Genomic DNA, 19,055 nt, shown 5'->3' with positions numbered 1-19,055 from the left:
CCAAGTGTTAATATTCAGTGTTCAAGTCCCACAGACCCTAGGCTTATATTGCAGTATAGGCACACTCTTAAACCCCTTCTACCCATTGCAAAATGACACATAGTACAACAAATGGGAAGACCAATACAATCTTCCCAGATATAAAGTTAAGGAGCTTTTGGGAATCCAGGACCTCAAGGAAAGAGAAAATATTTGAATGAACTGCTTCTACCCACAGGGATCTGAGGCCAGTGTCAAGTAGAATGTGGTATTTTCCCAACTCAGAGAGAGCAGAAAAATAGATGAAACGTGTATCTGAAATCTCAAATGTCATCATGTGGAGTGTAGAGTGCAAAAGAGTCAGGTTTCCAATTAAGGTAGTAGCAAGTATCAGCTTTAGCCACGAGTGAGAATGTCATCAACCCAAAATGTAGCATGTCCTCACGTTCTCCAAAGCAGCTCCCATTGATGTGAGCTAGGGCCCTATTAGATGTAAACTTTCTTGCTCATTAAGCCAGATAAATTCCTTCACAGATGAGTGACTCCATTTGAGCAACATATATTAATGGATGACTTTTCTCAGGGCCTCCTTCACCTCTTTGTTTCGCAGGCTGTAGATGAGGGGATTGAGCATGGGAGTCAGGACTGTGTAGAAGACAGAGAACACTTTGTTCAGGGCTTTCAGTGTATTGGTTTTTGGTAGCAGATACACAGTCATTAGGGTCCCATAGAAAACTGTAACCACAATGAGGTGAGAGGAGCAGGTGGAAAACGCCTTTTTCCTCCCAGTGGTGGAAGGGATTCTCAGGATAGTAGCAATGATACAAACATAGGATGTCATAGTTAAAAGAAATGGGCAAGGCGAGTCTAGGGAGGCGAGTATGAAACTAATCAGTGTCATCATGCTGGTGTCACTGCAGGAGAGTTTTAGCATTGGAGAAAAATCACAAAAGAAATGGTCAATTTCACTGGGGCCACAGAATGTTAATTGTGACATAAAACACATAATTATTATGCAAATTAGAAATCCACTTATCCAAGACCCCGCTGCTAGCTGGAGGCACAACCTGCCGGTCATCAGGGCTGCATAACGCAGGGGTTTGCATATCGCTAAATATCGATCATAAGACATTGCTGCTAGGAGATAACATTCTGTAGCTGCCAGAGAACCAAAGCAGTAAAACTGTGCAAAACAGCCACTGACAGAAATGGTTCTATCTCCAGTCAAGAGACTGGCCAGTAACCTGGGCAGGACGGTGGATGTGTAGCACATCTCCAGGCAGGACAAGTTCCCCAGAAAGAAGTACATGGGGGTGTGAAGGTGCTGATCAGCCACAACTAGCGCAGTGATGAGGATGTTCCCAGACATGGTCACAATGTAGATCACCAGAAACACCAGGAAGAGAAGGATCTGCAGTTCAGGGAGATTCCCGAATCCCAGGAGGATGAATTCTGTGATGATCGTTCGATTGTCCTCTTCTGCTTTGTCTTTGAGGTGCATCTAGGTACAAAGGAATGTCCTAAAATTCAGAGACAGGACTTTCAAAAAGACAAACATCCCAGCTTTAGCCATGAATGGGAATGTCATCATCTCAAAAAATAGTATCTCCTCACATTCCCTGGAGCAGTTCCCTTTGGTGCAAGCTAGGGCCCTATTAGGTGTAAACTTTCTTGCTCATTAAGCCAGAAGTTAGATCTTGTGGATTTATTCATTTATTCTCAAACAGGGGTCACCGTTAGTGTAGGGAAAGCCCCTGGCGTGCTGGGCCAGTGTGTTTACCTGCTCCATCCATAGGTCCGGCTGATCGAGACTCCCACTTGCTGCAGATCGCTGCTCCAGGTCAATGGGAGCTGCTGTAAGCAGTGCAGGCCCAGGGACTTACTGACCGCCACTTCCAGCAGCTCTCATTGGCCCAGAGCAGCGATCCATGGCCAGTGGGAGCTGCGATCGGCCACATCTGAGGAGGGGGCAGGTAAACGCACCAGTCCGGAATGCAAGGGGCTTTCTCTACACAAGCCACGACCCCTGTTTGAGAAACCCTGCCTAAATCCTTTTGAAAATGGAATTTAGGCTCCTCAGTCAGTTAGGGATTGTTGCAACACTGAGCTCAGCAACCACTAAATAGCTTTATAAATCTGGTTCTCAGGGCTTTGCTTTATCAGGATTTTAATTCAAGCTATGCAGAGCCACGAAGCATCTGCTGTTCCTCAAAGGATGCTAGCCACTGGAGTGTTTTAGCCCACACTAAAAATGGTCAGCGGAGCTAAGAGAGAGTAAAGGAATGGCTTTAACAAGAACTATCTCACAGCCCTTCCTTACGTGAATAAATCCATGAGGTCTAACTCTGATCTCCCAAATGGTTTCTTGCAATATTAACTTCTGCCGGAGATCTTCCCACTTTACAGCTGCCCAAGTGAGGTTAGAACCAGGAGCTGTAAATTCAGAGTACATGTACATCCTACATGCTAGTATTTTATTTTTAAATAACTGACTTGCTGCACTGAATATATATACATTTAATAGTATTTTATTATAATGGGACTTGGGAGTCTACATTCATAAGTGGGATAGACAGAGCAGTAGGTCTGGTTGATCTTCCTTGTAACCTCAAAGAACATTGCAAAGAGATGATCCAGTTCTCAATGCCTCCTAACAGCTGCTGAGACCTCTCTGCTCACACTCTGGTCAGTGGAGGAAAGGCTCTGCTGGAGACAACCAGCAGCTACAGGGTCAGGAAAATGTAAAGAGCTTCTACTTTAGGGGAAAATCCATAGGGACATTTTAGAAACAACTGAGGAAAGGAGTGAGAATCCATGTGAAAGAGGTGAGTTGTGAGGGAGATAGAAAGGCATTCAACCGCTGTCTAAAGGGCTGGTGGACGGGCGATAAAGGCTATGGGATCACCCTGGGTACTGTTATGATCACAGGATACAAACAGCGAAGTTAGATTAAAACATCAAATACTCTCTCTGGAAGGTTGCAGTGTAACATGACTTTATTGCATAAAATCCAAAACCTCAATGCACAAAACCCAAAACCAGAGAGAGAAAAGCAGGCTGCTCCATAAGGCAGAGACACCAAACTCACCCCACATTGCTCTAGGCTGGATCTTTTCAGACTGACTTCTGAAAGACACCGATCTCATGCTTCCCTACAGAGCCCCCTGGTCTGCAAGCAGAACCTGGAAAACCTTTAAGAATTTAAAGTGATAGCCTATAACAGTTTTCAATATACCACAGATGCCTTAGAAAGAGAGGAAAAGATACAGGCAAACAGAGAAACAGACAGACAGGCACAGAGAGACATATGCAGACAGACAGAGAAATTAGACACATCGAGGGAGATGTGTGAAACAGCTCTATTTAACATTAGAGCTGACTGGAATTTTTTTCCTTCACAGAAATTTTGGACTTTTTGTGAAAAAAATTGACAATCAAAATTTTGTGGCTGAAAACTGAAACTTTTTCACCAGAAGTTGAAAGCTTTTGATTTTTTGACCCAATATTTTTCAGTTTTTGGCTGAAAAGTTTTTAGGTTTTGGCCAATTTTTTTTTCAATAAAAACATGCCATTTTCCAGGGAAAGTACACAGTTTTCATGAAAAAAATTCATTTAATATGAAAACCCAATTTTACATAAAAAATAATAAAAACAGTTTTTACAAGAAATTTCCCACAAGCTCTCTTTATCAAAAGAAATCTAACACATCCAAAAAGGCAATATAAAATAAACCCTCTGTATTCCCGTGTTAGAGAAATAAAGAAACAAAAGAATAGTACACTAGATTAGTAATGTATCACTGTAACCAATTTCACTCAAATGATCACTGAAAGACCAAGTGAGCTGAAATGTGTCTTTGTTATCAGTTAAGTTAGAGAAGTTTTATCAAGACACAGGCTGGTCGTGAGCCACCTGAGGACAAGGATTTGTTTTCCTTATGGAAGTACAGAGCAGCTGATTTTGCTTGCTACATGGGACACAATTCCCACCCAGTCACTATATCTCATCCACAGCATAAAAAAAGAGCTTGGAAAACAATAGTGGGCTGGAAAGCAAGGGCAAATTTTCATAGAGAGGAATCAAATGCAGGCAATCAAAGAAACACTGAAACACCCTGTCTGGGACAGGATAGAATGGGAGATGCTCAGAAACCAAGAGAGACAGACACAGACCAACAGATAGAGCCTTTGTAGTTCAATTGTTTTCCCAGTAGTACTCTGCATGGTCTAAGGTCCTAAATCAGCCTTCACTCATGAAAATTCCCATATACTCAGAGCAATGGAAGTGTGTTGGTTACAGACTGATCAAAAAGTGAATAAAGACCCCCAGGGTTTTCTCCAATAATGATTATATCGACTAGATCTGGTTGGAAGTCCCGCATCTTCATGCGAATTGTCAACTTTTCATCAAAAAACCTGAAAAGTGAAAAATTTGTGCTGAAAGTTGCTGAAAACCAGAATTCCATCAGAGAACAAAATATGTTTGGGTTTTCTGAAGAAAACTTTTTTTAAAAAAAATGGAGGAAAACAGACACTTTCCATGAAGAACTAAATAAAAAAAAACGGTTCTGGTGGAAAGTTTCTACCTAGCCCTAACATTTACCTTTAGTTGTGAGTATGAAGGAGTGATCAATGTACTGGTGTGCGAGGAGTGACCAGTGTACCAATGGTGGCCGGTTTGGGGAATCATGATGCAGTTTCCACCATCAATCACTCTCCTGTCCTCATTTTCTTTTTGCACTTTCACGCGCTCTCTGTAAAGACCTGTCCATTTTCTTGATGGGTCTTGCGACCCTGCTTATTCCAGTACTCAGAACCTTCATTACCCTTTCTCTGGTTATTGTGGGCTTTATAGAGGAAACCAGCCTCTTCTGTGTGTTGCTGACAGAGGAATGACCCTGGAGACTGCTTGTGATGATTATATCTAAAGTAATGTGATGGGGGAATTGTTTATATTTTGCATTTCCAAACAGAGCACTTAACAAGACTAAAGAAAACAACATTCTAACACTACTGAGAACTGTATGCAGTGATTTTTTCATCAAGACCACATCTTCAGGTTGAACTAGCTTACTGGCCTCACTTAACTATTTGAGATCTAGGCTGGGATTTTCAGTTCAACCTAAGAGTATTAAGCACCCAAGTTCTACTGCATTTAAGTGACAGTCAGGTCTGGTCTACACTACAGACCTATAACTACATCCCTCAGGGATGTGAAAAATCCACATGCCTAAGCGACGTAGTTATACCAACCTAACCCCCCGGTGTAGACAGCGCTAGGTTGGTGGAAGAGCTTCTCCCATCGACATAGCTATTGCCTCTTGAGAAGGTGGATTAACTACGCTAATGGGAGAGTTCTCTCCCATCGACGTAGGAGCATATTCACTTAAGCTCTACAGTGGCGCAGCTGAATCGGTGCAGCATTTTATGTGTAGACCTCCCCTCAGACAGCTAACTCCCACACGCCTCTCTGAAAATCCCAGCCTGCGTTGATAGGAGCACAGACTGTTTCAAGAAAAAGACAAAACTTGAACATTTTCTAGATAGTCAAGGCTCTTATGTTTGCAGGATTTTTGGTGAAAGGACTCTGAGAATGCTCCATAGTTGCCTTGATAGTCAATGGCAGACAAACATAATCACCACAGCACTTAAAGGAGGATAGGCAGCTTTTTGCTGAGTTCCTCATTTTTGTCCATCTCTTTTCATTTATTTATCTTATTTAGTGCTCCCTTAGGCCACTTTGAAAGTCCCCGTTTACGAGCCTATTTAGGCTCCCGTAATTGAAAGTCTTGGCCACAGAATTACTTCCCTTAAAGAAATGTCTGTCTAACAATCCCTGTTTGTGTTAATCCATCTCCGAATCTCTCTCTCTCTCCACACCTGTACTCTCTCTCTCTCTCTCTCTCTCTTTCCCTCAAGGCAAGTACATCAGGAAGAAAAGAACAAGTTGTGAGCAGAAGGTGTGATTTTAGAGAGAGATAAATGATTACTAGATTCCAAGGCCAGAAGGAACCATTGTGGTCTTCCAGTCTGACCTCATGTATAATACAGTCCCTAGAACTTCCCCAAAATAATTCCCTGGGCAGATCTTTTAGGAAAAACGCCCATCTTGAGTTAAAAATGGTCAGTGAGGGAGAATCCAACACAAACTTTGTTAAAGTGTTTCAATGATTAGTTGCCTTCACTGTTAAATATTTATGACTTATTTATAATTTTATTTTTAAATGAAGGCTCAAAAACTAAAAGGAAAATAAGAAAAAAAAAGTTTTGAATGATTTTTAATAGCTTCAGAGATTTTGAGGCCAGAAGTAACCATTATGCTAGAAAATTGGAGGGGGTTCAGAGAAGTGCCATGAGAATGACTGAAGGGTTGGAAAATCTAATGATAGATTGATCTGTATAAGTCTATTGAGATTAACAGAGAGAAGGTTAAGGGTTGGCTGAACCACAGTCTATAAATACATATATGGGGAACAGAAAGGTGTAATGATAACCAATGACTGGAAGTTGAAGCTAAACAAATTCAGACTAGAAATCAGGTGGAAATTTTTGACAGGGATGGTAATAGACCATTGGAATAACTTGCCAAGGGTTGTGATGGAGTCTCCATCACGGGAACTATTTAAATCAAATATTTCTACAAGATCTGCTCCAGGTCAGTCACAGCTGTTGGATTTGAAGTAGTAATTATTTCACGGAAGCCCTGTGGCCTGCACAAGGCAGGAAGTCAGACTAGATCACAATGGTCCCTTCTGGCCTTTAAATCTATAAATCATCTAATTTGATCCTCTCTAGAGCATATCTGCTTATCAGAGACTCCAATATTGTTCTAAAGATTCAAAGAGATGTAGAATGTACTACATTCCATGGGACCTTGTTCAGAGCAGCTACAAGAATGATTTGTGAGATGGAAAAGTTACCTTGCAGCAAGAGACTTAAAAACCATGAACTATTTAATTTAACACAGAGGAGGTTACAAAACTTAACAAAGAGTGGATTTGGTCACAGTCTGGCTGTACCTACCTGGGGAAGAGATGTCTGATAGCAGAGGGCTCTTTAATCTTATAGACAAAGGCATAACAAGAGACAATGGCTGGAAGGTGAAGCAAAATAAATACAGACTAAAAACATTTTTAGCGCTGAAGGCAACTATCCCCTGGAACAATTTATGTAGGGCTGTGGTGCATTCTCCATCACTTGGAGTCTTGAAATCAAGATCAGAGGTCTCTTTCTAAAAGAACCACTGTAGCAAGTGATGGGTCTGGTGACGGAATCGTTGGGTAAAATTTATTTGGCCTGTGTTATGCAGGAGGCCAGACTAGATGATCACAATGGACTTTTTCTACTTTCAAAATCTACAAGCTCACTTTCCCCAGGAAAAATGGGTTAAAAGGAAAATGTGACACTTGCAGGGTCACGTATCTGGTGAGCAAGTTTGCAAGCAGAAGGTTTGTGAAACCACGGCCATCTCTCCCTCCAGCTCCCCTGCTCAGCTTAGTAGAAAAAAAAGACCCACAGTATAAGCCACTGTGATCTCCTTGAGGCACAAACCATTCCTTCTGACTTCTCTGGAAAGAGACAATTTATTATCAATGTTTCTGGATGTTTTTCTACATTTTCAAATATATCGATTTCAAGTTCAACACAGAATACAAAGCATGCAATGCTCACTTTATATTATTTTTTTGTTTAAAAATATTTGCACTCTAAAAAGGATAAAAGAAATAGTATTTTTCAATTCACCTCATACAAGTACTGTAGTGCAATCTCTTTATTGTGAAAATACAACTTATAATTCCATATTTGTTTTTGTTTTTTATATAACTGCACTAAAAACGAAAACAATGTAAAATTTTAGAGCCCATAAGTCCACGCAGTTCTACTTCTTGTTCAGCCAGTGGCTAAGAGACACAAGCTTGTTCACATCTAGGGGAGATAATGTGGCCTGCTTCTTATTTACAATGTCACCTGAGAGTGAGACCAGGCATTCACATGGAACTGCTGTAATATAAAGTGAGCACTCCACACTTTGTATTCTGGGTTGTAATGGAAAGCAACATATTTGAAAATGTAGAAAAACATCCAAAAATATTTATAATACATTTAAATTGGTATTCTATGCTTGTTTAATAGTGTGATTAAAACTGCTATTTACCACGACTATTTTTTTTTAAATCTAGTTAATTTGTTTTGCATTAATTGCTTGATTTAGCTGTGACTGACATTCCTAGTTTTTAAATTAAAAAAATAAAAAATTTAAATTGAACCAGACTTGCTGTCTGAGAGTCACGGGGACTTGTGCTCCTCTCATCACACTTTAGGAGCTTTTGAGTGCCCCAGTCCCCCAAGGACAGGTCTAGAGAGCAGTCTCACTCCGTTCATGCAGCCACCTCAGCCCACATTAGCGATGAACTGTGAGACCCTGTAGGCTAAGAGCATTAGACACCCAAACCCATTAAAATCCCAGCCCTATTGAAAGTTAATGGGGGAACTTGCGCTCCTGCGGCACTTTGAGAACCGCCCCATGCAGCTCTGTCTTCTACACGTGGGTCTGTCCAGATGGGCGGGATTGGTTTGGTTCTGTTAAAAGTTGAGCTGACGATAGAATTTTAACTTGCATGAACTAACATGATGAGAGTCTCAATCTACATGATGATGGGGTGACTTCAGAATGACATGGGGGTGGCTGGGAGCGGAGATCAGAATTTGACCCCAGTGTCTTGTATAGCAGAGCTGCTTGGATAATGGCCAATGGAAGAGTTTTCCACCTGACTTCATAGCACCAGTTTCAGAAGGAAGGAGGTTCTGCTTTGAGCTTTTAGTTCAGTCCATTCGAAGCCAGCCAGATGGTGCCAACAATCCCCACTGTGGAAACAGGGTGGAGCTGCCGCCCCGTGGCTGGATAAAACTTAACTCCATTACCATCAAGCAGCCTCAGGCTCCAGCTGACAACCAGCTCTGTATTAATCTGTGTGGACAAAGCATTGAGCGGATGGCAGCTATCAAATACTTGAGCAGCATCATAGACAGGGTGGGAGGATGCTCAAAAGATGTGGGCACTCGTATGGCAGCAGCTGCTGCCATGTTTCGGGTCTTTCAGTGACATCTGTGGGAACGTCAGGACATCTTGCTTCCTACATAGCTGCAGATCTATCTTTTCCAGCCCCTGAGTTTCTGACACCAGCTCTACCATGTGACCATGAAACATGAGCTCTGAGGAAGGCTGAAGAGTGGTGAGGGAATTTTTTTGATTCTTGTCATCTTCATCCGGCCACTGGACCGGGACTATTCCCAGCTCTGCTACTGGCCTGCTGGATGATCATGGGAATTCATGTCACCTCAGTGCCTCAGTTTCCCATCTGTAAAATGGGGATAATGATGTAAAGCTCTTGGAGAGCTGCTGATGAAAAGCACAATTTAAAAACTAGGTCTTTTGATTACAAACTGCAGTAGCGCATCAACTGTGAACCTAGATGAGAATGACAGCTGTCTAAACTGCCAGTAAGTCCTACCAACAGACTTTGCTCCTTCTGTTAAAAAAAAGAAACAAAATGCAAAAAAAAAAATTGTTAATGTCGAGTTTAGGTGCCCAGTGGTAGCTTGGGCCCTTCCCAAATGCTGAATTCAGCAAAATTCTGACTTCTGAAAGCCAGGAAATTCACAGAGGAGATAAATGCCCACAGAACCTTAACTCTGCCCTATTTGTGCAATACCCTAAAATACCCACACCACACATTCCCATTCTGCCTTGTCACTGCAATGGACAAGCACTTCCTGCCCTGGCCTTATGTGCAAACACTGAACCTAATCTCCTGACAGGATACCACACTTGTAAAGTGTAACGGCCACTTCACACCCTTTTCCAGACCCTGAGTTGCTGAGGACAGGGGAGAGTACTGTCACGTTAAAAGCAACAAAGAGTCCTGTGGCATCTTATAGACTACAGACGTATTGGAGCATGAGCTTTTGTGAGTGAATATCCACTTCATTGGATGTGGCAGCACAGGCATTTCAAGACCACCTGGCTCACTCATGCCATTCCCGATGACAGAGGAAGAAGGGCTGGCAGCCTGACTGGAGTGGCTGAAGAGCACGTGTACCAACCTCAGGGCAGACTGTTCAGAAGCAGGGCACAAACCCCTCATTGACTGTGAGGGCTAGACTTGGATTTCACCAACCAAGTATCAAGTGGGACCTCCTCAAGCACTACAACAGCCTTAACATGGAGTCACAGACAGTCCCCTTGGGCACTCAAGTCTGTTTTGCCACCCAAGTAAGCTTGCCTTTGTGATAGATGGTCCCTTCCACCAAAAATCACAATAATATTCAAGGAGCTGACCCCTGGCAGGCACAGACTTGGCTTTCCCACGCTAAGGGGAGGTGGCAGTGGATGCCGTACAATTCCAGGCACTGCAAGAAACATCACAGGGACATACAATAAAATTAGAAGATGGCAAATTCTGAACCAATAAATACCTTTTTCCACGATGTGTGATTAGACTGTAGTCATCAAAGGGGGACTGGACATTTGTATGGCTAACAAGAATAACTAGAGTTATCATGGCAATGAGAATAATTCCTGTTACTCTAAGCAGCAGGTTGTTTTTCTCTGGGAATCAGACCGAGACACAGACACTCTCAGCTATTCTGCTGCAAAAACAAGACGATCATGAGTAGATGCTGAAGGCATTAGGGTTCAAACCTCCCCACACACAATGTGTATCTCCATTCCGGGGAGAGACTGCATATTATTATCCATTTTTGACCCAAGTGGCTAGTTACAGTTTGGAACCGTAGGGATGTCCCAGTTGGAAGTAAAAATTGATGGAGTCTGATATTTTCTTTGATCTAATCTCGTTTATTGACAAGGAATGTATAAAGTCTGTCTTCTCTGAAAGCATGAGGAACCAAGAACAAAAGGAGCAGCTTCTTTGCTTACCACCCCAAGTCTCATTCGCCACCTTGTGCGACCCAAACGCTCACTTTTTCCAGACTTGCACTGGGCTACTGCTTGGCTTCCTTGCTTTTTTCCCTCAGGCTCTCTCTCTCTGTTCTGTGTGTTCTCTCTCCTCTCTCTTCTCTCACACACCAACCCATGCCCAGCCAAACTCTTCTGCCCACTCAGTCCAAATTCTTGGGCAGGTTCACACACCTCTTTGTCTTAGGTGGGGGAAGGGGTTTCTGATGAACTCATCCTGACAGTTTTGTGAATAGAAGCGGGTATTCAAACATCAGTTAGAATAAGTTTTTTAACTCAACCATAAGAAGGTTTGGTCCAGGTCATAATGACATCCCTCACCTCAGAGGAGGCTCAGACTAGTCACCCAGTCTTGGCCCAACCCTACAACGTCCACACAACTATTTTTAGCATGTTAGCACAAGGCCTGCTAGCACGAGGCTGCCTACCCAGGCTGAAAGGCTCACCTTCAGCTGCCGTGTAGACAACCTTCAACAGCTCAACTACTGTCATGCCTTCAGTTAGTTCGTGTGTATTAATTTGCATCAGAGGCCTAAGGATTAAAGTACTATTCAATGGGTAGAATTTTCAAAAGCACCAGAGTGACTTCAGAGCCAGAGCTCCCCTTTCAGAAGGACCTAAGGACGGGAGAATCTGTGTCTCATTGAAAGTAAATGAGATTTATGCTTCTAAATCAATTAGACATTTTTTGAAACTTTACCCAATGTGCTCCAGGATGAAAGATGTTGGCACTTTTCAAATATGTCATGAGTATCATTTCCTCCACACCTACCTGCTGCTTTTTTATTTGACATTGATTTTGCTTTTGTTGCTGCTGTAGGAATGAGATTGTGTCAACAGAAATCATTCACATCATTTATTTTATTTTGATGGCCACTTATCTGTTTTGAGTCTGATGCACTGGGTCTTAGGGAATGTCTACATTGCAATGTAAGCCTAAACTCAGACTCAGGCTTGAGGATTTCAACCTGACAAACACACATTCGACCACCATTCTACACCTATTGAGAAGATAATTAAGTCTCCTTTTTCCATAGCTTCTGTGATCAGGATACTGTTTCATAAGCCCTGGTAAAAGGGGGAACATGGGATTCCCTAGAATAACCATGGGAACAGTGATTCCACTTATGACATTGTCATTTGGAATAGTGTTCCAAGCTGTCCATGAAGGTAGACACCTGACTGACAGAAAACCCCAGCATCATGAACTTTTCCAGGGTAGCCCATGATGGCATTCATAACTTGACCTCTGTGTTCCCTAAGGACCTGCATACCCATGGAGTAGTACCTTTTGCAGTGTCTGTACTCCACCTCCTTGAGTACATACAATCATGACCCCAGTGAAGTGGGGAAACCCCATTGTCTCCAAGCCAGCACTTACTTTGATGATATTGTTTATGCCCCCACCTTTGGATAAACCACACACCTGACTGTCTCAAAAACCTCAGCCACTGCTTCACCTTCCAGTCGACTGTCCAACCCCAAACTGGTTAGCAATGGATCTGTAGGACTTTGGGGTATAGCAACCTACTTTTGAATAGGAATGGCTTCCCTTGAGTATGTTTCGTGGTGCTGAAGGGTCCGGGCAAGCTGCTAACAAGGCTCCAGAAATGTAGCTTTCTTCATGAGCAAGGTCTGGTCATACCAAGCCTGCATGACGATGGGGTCCACCAGTCTGTGCTTGTAGCCCTGCTGCAGAAGCACTGGTCTACACAGGGGGCATTAGTGACTCTCCCGAGAGCCATGAGCAGCATCAGCCAGTTTGAGTCTGCCAGGTCCGTATCACCCTCCTCCTCCTCCTCCAACAGGTGACTTCATCTGAAGGTCAGAAAATGCCCCTGAAACGTCCACCAGCACCTCATGGAAGCTCTGCCCATTGCCTGAAACAGGAGTGAAAGCACATGCAAGACAAGTGGTTCAAATGCTGACTGGGATGGGTTGGATCCCAGAAACCCCCCTGAGAACTGCGACCTGAGTGCCCAGACTACTTCTACCCCTGCTTTCCCTACCAGCTCGGGACTCCACTACCCTATATTGCCGAGCCAGCCATTCCCGTCTGCTCCAACAAAGACCCAGGGTCTGAATTACTTTCCCCAAAGTTGCAGGTTTACTCGAAAGCAGCTAACAGAAGTGTACTTGTCTTTAGTACTCAGATGCCCAACTCTCAATGGGGTCTAGACCCAAATAAATCTGTTTCACCCTGTATAAAGCTTATGCAGGACAAACTCATACATTGTTCACCCTCTATAATACTGACAGAGAGATATGCACAGTTGTTTGCTCCCCCAGGTATTAATACATAATCTGAGTTAATTAATAAGCAAAAAGTGATTTTATTCTATACAGAAAATAGGATTTAAATGATTCCAAGTAGTAACAGAGAGAACAAAGTAAGTCACCAAGCAAAATAAAATAAAATGCTCCAATCTATGTCTAATCAAACTGAATACATATAAGATCCTCACCAATTCCAGAATGCTCCCTTTTACAGACTAATCTCTTTATAACCTGGGTCCAGCAATCGCTCACACCCCTTGCAGTCTCTGCCCTTTGATCCAGTTTCTTTCGAGTATCCTGGGGGGTGAAGAGGCTCTCTCTTTAGCCAGCTGAAGGCCTGGCACAGACTGGTTTGACTTAGAGCTGCATAGTGGAGCGTAGATGCCTGAGCACTGGTGTGAGGCCCGAGTCAGGAAATTGTAAACCTAATGTTAATATTCAGTGTGGACACTAAAGCCTTAGTTTACACTCACTGAGCCTACAGGTTCCAGACCCTAGGCTTACATCGCAGTATAGGCACACTCTTAAACCCCTTCTACCCATTGCAAGATGTCACACAGTACAACAAATGGGAAGACCAGTACAATCTTCCCAGATATAAAGTTATGGAGCTTTTGGGAATCCAGGACATCAAAGAGACAGAAAATATTTGAATCAGCTAATTCCACCCACAGGGCTCTGAGGCCAGTATCAAGTAGAATTTGGCATTTTCCCAACTCAGAGAGAACAGAGAAATAGATGAAACACGTATTTGAAATCTCACATGTCACCATGTGGAGTGTAGCGCGCAAGACAGTCAGATTTCCAATTAAGGCAGTAGCAAGTATCAGCTTTAGCCACAAATGGGAATGTCATCAACCCAAGACATAGTATGTCCTCACATTCCCCAAAGAAGTGCCTATTGGTGTGATCTAGAGCCCTACTAGATGTAAACTTTCGCCAGATAAATTCCTTCACAGATGAGTGACCCCATCTGAATTCATTTGAGCAACATATATTAACGGATCTGTAAAAGCAGCAAAGAATCCTGTGGCACCTTATAGACTAACAGACGTTTTGGAGCATGAGCTTTCGTGGGTGAATACCCACTTCCTCAGATGCATGTAATGGAAATATCCAGGGGCAGGTATATATATGTGTGCTAGCAAGCAAGCTAGAGATAACGAGGTCAGTTCAATCAGGGAGGATGAGGCCCTGTTCTAGCAGTTGAGGTGTGAAAACCAAGAGAGGAGAAACTGGTTCTGTAATTGGCAAGCCATTCACAGTCTTTGTTCAATCCTGAGCTGATGGTGTCAAATTTGCAGATGAACTGAAGCTCAGCAGTTTCTCTTTGAAGTCTGGTCCTGAAGTTTTTTTGCTGCAGGATGGCCACCTTAAGGTCTGCTATAGTGTGGCCAGGGAGGTTGAAATGCTCTCCTACAGGTTTTTGTATATTGCCATTCCTAGTGTCTGATTTGTGTCCATTTATCCTTTTCCGTAGAGAAAGGATAAATGGACACAAATCAGACATTAGGAATGGCAATATACAAAAACCTGTAGGAGAGCACTTCAACCTCCCTGGCCACACTATAGCAGACCTTAAGGTGGCCATCCTGCAGCAAAAAAACTTCAGGACCAGACTTCAAAGAGAAACTGCTGAGCTTCAGTTCATCTGCAAATTTGACACCATCAGCTCAGGATTGAACAAAGACTGTGAATGGCTTGCCAATTACAGAACCAGTTTCTCCTCTCTTGGTTTTCACACCTCAACTGCTAGAACAGGGCCTCATCCTCCCTGATTGAACTGACCTCGTTATCTCTAGCTTGCTTGCTAGCACACATATATATACCTGCCCCTGGATATTTCCATTACATGCATCTGAGGAAGTGGGTATTCACCCACGAAAGCTCATGCTCCAAAACGTCTGTTAGTCTATAAGGTGCCACAGGATTCTTTGCTGCTTTTACAGATCCAGACTAACACGGCTACCCTCTGATATATTAACGGATGATTTTTCTCAGGGCCTCCTTCACCTCTTTGTTTCGGAGGCTGTAGATGAGGGGATTGAGCATGGGAGTCAGGACTGTGTAGAAGACAGAGAACACTTTGTTCAGGGCTTTCAGTGTATTGGTTTTTGGTAGCAGATACACAGTCATTAGGGTCCCATAGAAAACTGTAATCACAATGAGGTGAGAGGAGCAGGTGGAAAACGCCTTTTTCCTCCCAGTGGTGGAAGGGATTCTCAGGATAGTAGCAATGATACAAACATAGGATGTCACAATTAATAGAAATGGACAGGGTGCGTTTATGGAGACGAGTATGAAACTAATCAGTGTCATCATGCTGGTGTCACTGCAGGAGAGTTTTAGCATTGGAGAAAAATCACAAAAGAAATGGTCAATTTCATTGGGGCCACAGAATGTTAATTGCAACATAAAACACATCGTTATTACACAGGTTAGAAATCCGCTTGTCCAAGATCCAGCCACTAGCTGGAGGCACAACTTGTCGTTCATCAGGGCTGCATAATGCAGGGGTTTGCATATCGCTAGATACCGATCATAAGACATCGCTGCTAGGAGATAACATTCTGTAGTGATAAAACAAACAAAGCAATAAAACTGTGCAAAACAGCCACTGACAGAAATGGTTCTGTCTCCAGTCAGGAGACTGACCAGCACCCTGGGCAGGATGGTTGAGATGTAGCAAGTCTCCAGGCAGGACAAGTTTCCCAGGAAATAGTACATGGGAGTGTGAAGGTGCTGATCAGCCACAACTAGCGCAACGATGAAGATATTCCCAGACATGGTCACAATGCAGATCACCAGGAAAACCAGGAAGAGAAGGAGCTGCAGTTCAGGGAGATTCCCGAATCCCAGGAGGATGAATTCTTCGATGATCGTTTGATTGTCCTCTTCTGCTTTCTCTATGAGGTGCATCTAAGAACAAAGAAAAATACTAAAACTCAGAGAGCAGTCTTTCAAAGGCGCTAACATCCCATCAGCTTAAGCAAGTGCAGAAGGACAGATATCCAGAGGCATTTAGGCACCCAAAGTTGCAGATAGATGCCTAGTGGGATTTTCAAAAGTACTTAGGCAACCAATGTGCCCTAATGCCAGATTTTTAAAGTTATTTAGGTGCTGCAGCACACAGTATCACAATGTCCAAGCCTAAATCTTATTTTCCCAGATGTAGGCACCGAGGACTCTACATTCTATTGACAGCCAATGGGATTTAGACTCCTCCATGCCTAAATCCCTTTTGAAAGTGGAATTTAGTCTCCTCAGTCAGTTAGGCGTTATTGCAACACTGAGCTCAGCAACCCCTAAATAGCTTTAAAAATCTGGTTCTCAGGGCTTTGCTGAATCAGGACCTTAATTCAAGCTTTGCAGAGCCATAAGTGATCTGCTGTTCCTCAAAGGATGCTAGTCACTGGCAAGTTTTAGCCCACACTAAAAATGGTCTGTGGCGGTAAGAGAGAGTAAAGGAATGGCTTTAACAAGAATGATCTCACAGCCTTTCCTCACATGAATAAATCTATGAAGTCTAACTCTGATCTCCCAAACTGTTTTTTGCAATATTAACTTCTTCCAGAGATCCTCCCATTTTACAGTTGCCCAGGTGAGGTCAGAACCAGGAGCTGTAAATTCTGAATAAACAGACATACAGACAGAGCCTTTGTAGTTCAATTGTTTTCCTAGTAGCACATTGCATGGTCTAAAGTCCTTAATTAGCCTTCACTCAGTGACTATTCCCAAATACCTAGAACAATGGAAGTGTGCTGGTTACAGACCGAGCAACATCATAGTATCTGAGCACCTAACAGTTCTTAATGCAGTGGTCCCCAACTCAGTGCCCGCAGGCTCCATGGCGCCCACAGGGGCATTTATGTGCGCCCGCCTGGTGCTCAGCAGGGGAAAGAAGCCACGGCCCTGTGGTTGCTGGGGACAGAGAACACCAGGGCTGTGGGCACTACTTCTCTCTGTCCCCAGGAGGAGCAGGGCCGCAGCTTCTTCTGGCTCTGTGCCTGCCGAAGACAGAGAACTCAAGGGCTGCGGGCCCCGGTGCTCTCTGTCCCCGGCAGGTGCGGGGCCGTGGCTTCTCTCCAGCTTCAAGAAGAGAAGCTGCAGTCTCACGCCTGCCAGGCACAGAGAACTGGGGGCTGCAGAGAAGCCACAGCCCCGCGCCTGCCAGGCACAGAGAACTGGGGGCTGCAGAGAAGCCGCAGCCCCTCGCCTGCCAGGCACAGAGAACTCCAGGGCCCATCTAGTGCCCATCAGGAGAGAGATTCCAGGACCCCCTGCCAGGCACCTGCTTGCTCTGCTGGTGTCTGGAGCTGGCCCTGAATGGGAATATTCTTCCTGCATGGATACTGCTGTTTTCTTGTGCTTTGCAATTTATTATTTTTTAACATTTTGCTCCAAAATGAGTGGTTCAAATAAGAGACAACATACGTATTATTTCAACTCAGAGTGAGAAGAATATTAAATATCATGTTTTTTGTATTATTTAATGTACAAATACAAGATAAGCCTTGAAAAAATGTTGACGCCTGTCACACTCTTCTGAAAACAGGAATGTACTACTGGCCACAACAAGGTTGGGGGCCACTGCCTTAATGTATTTATCCTCACAATACCACATTGAGATTGGAAAAGGTTTCTGTGTGCATTGTACAGATGGAGAACTGAGGCCCAGAGGGTCAGTTTGATAAGGTACTTAGTGCCTAAAAGTGCAGAGCAGTGCCCAGTGGGATTTACAAAGTCCTTGATCAGCCTCAGTGCCTAACTCCCATTCAAGCAGAAGGTTATTAGATGCCTAACCTGCTTAGATGCTTTTCAGCATTCCACTTGGTGCCCATCTACATCATTTGGTGCCTCAACACCTTTAAGATCTGGCCTAAGCAATTCCCCCAAAGGGCCCCAGGGAGCCTGCTGCAGAACAGAGAATTGACCCCACATGTCCAACGGTTCCAGGTTAGCCCCCTGCCCAAAACTGTCCAGAGCTATAGCTTGCCACATTGTTTAGGTTCCTGAATTACTCAATGATCTCATCTGACAGTGAGTTCCAGGATATGACGACACATTGTGCAAAGAGAAAATTGTTTCATGTCTGAGTGCTAAAGGTGCTGTCTGTTTAGTTGATTGAGTCACTCTTGATTTGTAGGTGCACCTGATGGAGTTTCTCTGTCCAGTTCATTAGTCCTTAACCTCTCACATGTCCCATCTTTTTCATCTCCTCTTTCAGTGAAACTCCCTGAGTCTTTTCTGAGGCTGGGATATACAAGGGAGCTAAAGAAATTAGACACTGTTGAAAAATCAAGGGGAGTTGGTCACCTGACTCCCCTGAATTTCCCAGCCCCATTAAACTCTGCCCATCCATGCATCTGCTTCTCTTCTCACCCTCTGCTCCATTCCCAGCCCCATGCTGTAAATGGGGAAAAAAGAGACACTCTCTCCTCTCTTCTCCCAGCTCTGAGACAGCAGGTGCAGGTCAGGAGCCTGCTTGTGAGCACCAGCAGAGCAGGGCGTGAGCATGCTCTCCTCATGCTAATGCCTGAGACACTGAGAGCAGGACCTTGACTAGCAGCACAGCTGGGAAACTCCCTCTGCCCGGTGTCCTTCCCCGTGCACAAAGGGAATGTCCCGAGCAGGCACAGACAGACCCCTCTCCCTTTTCTCCCCTCCTTGGCACCCTGAGACACACTCTACCCCAGGTGCACTCTGAGCCCAGCTGAAGAGTGAGAGTGTCTGGGCCTGGATTTTGTGCAGCATTCCAGGTGCAACAGAACACTGGAACTCAATGCTCCCAGCCACGCTCAGCAGTGTCGCAGTTCAGCACT

The 19,055-nt window shown here is 43.9% G+C and overlaps 2 protein-coding genes across 3 annotated transcripts; both read right to left on the bottom strand.

The window, feature by feature from the left end:
• Positions 1–541: 541 nt before the first annotated feature.
• On the bottom strand, positions 542–4,801 carry LOC115642848 (olfactory receptor 11A1-like). Of its 2 annotated transcripts, XM_030546542.1 has the most exons (2): positions 4,781–4,801; positions 542–1,450 (listed from the first exon to the last, which is right to left on the bottom strand). In XM_030546542.1, exons 1-2 carry the CDS (start codon positions 4,799–4,801, stop codon positions 542–544), a joined length of 930 nt encoding a protein of 309 aa, XP_030402402.1. The 2 variants fall into 2 exon arrangements, with proteins under 2 accessions (XP_030402402.1, XP_030402401.1); XM_030546541.1 differs by lacking the exon at positions 4,781–4,801 and having other exon boundaries at positions 542–1,480.
• A 10,412-nt stretch (positions 4,802–15,213) lies between these two features.
• On the bottom strand, positions 15,214–16,152 carry LOC115642834 (olfactory receptor 5V1-like). Its single transcript, XM_030546529.1, has one exon. It carries the CDS (start codon positions 16,150–16,152, stop codon positions 15,214–15,216), a length of 939 nt encoding a protein of 312 aa, XP_030402389.1.
• Between the last annotated feature and the right edge of the window lie 2,903 nt (positions 16,153–19,055).

The sequence above is a fragment of the Gopherus evgoodei genome, unplaced genomic scaffold, assembly GCF_007399415.2.
Source record: "Gopherus evgoodei ecotype Sinaloan lineage unplaced genomic scaffold, rGopEvg1_v1.p scaffold_46_arrow_ctg1, whole genome shotgun sequence".
Lineage (NCBI taxonomy): Eukaryota > Metazoa > Chordata > Testudines > Testudinidae > Gopherus > Gopherus evgoodei.
The sequence above is the reverse complement of the archived record's forward strand: the minus strand, read 5'-3'. Positions and strand labels throughout refer to the sequence as shown.

Excerpts from the sequence above, each read along its gene's own strand:
- LOC115642848 (XM_030546541.1), bottom strand. The coding sequence starts at position 1,480 with ATGCACCTCAAAGACAAAGCAGAAGAGGACAATCGAACGATCATCACA.
- LOC115642834 (XM_030546529.1), bottom strand. The coding sequence starts at position 16,152 with ATGCACCTCATAGAGAAAGCAGAAGAGGACAATCAAACGATCATCGAA.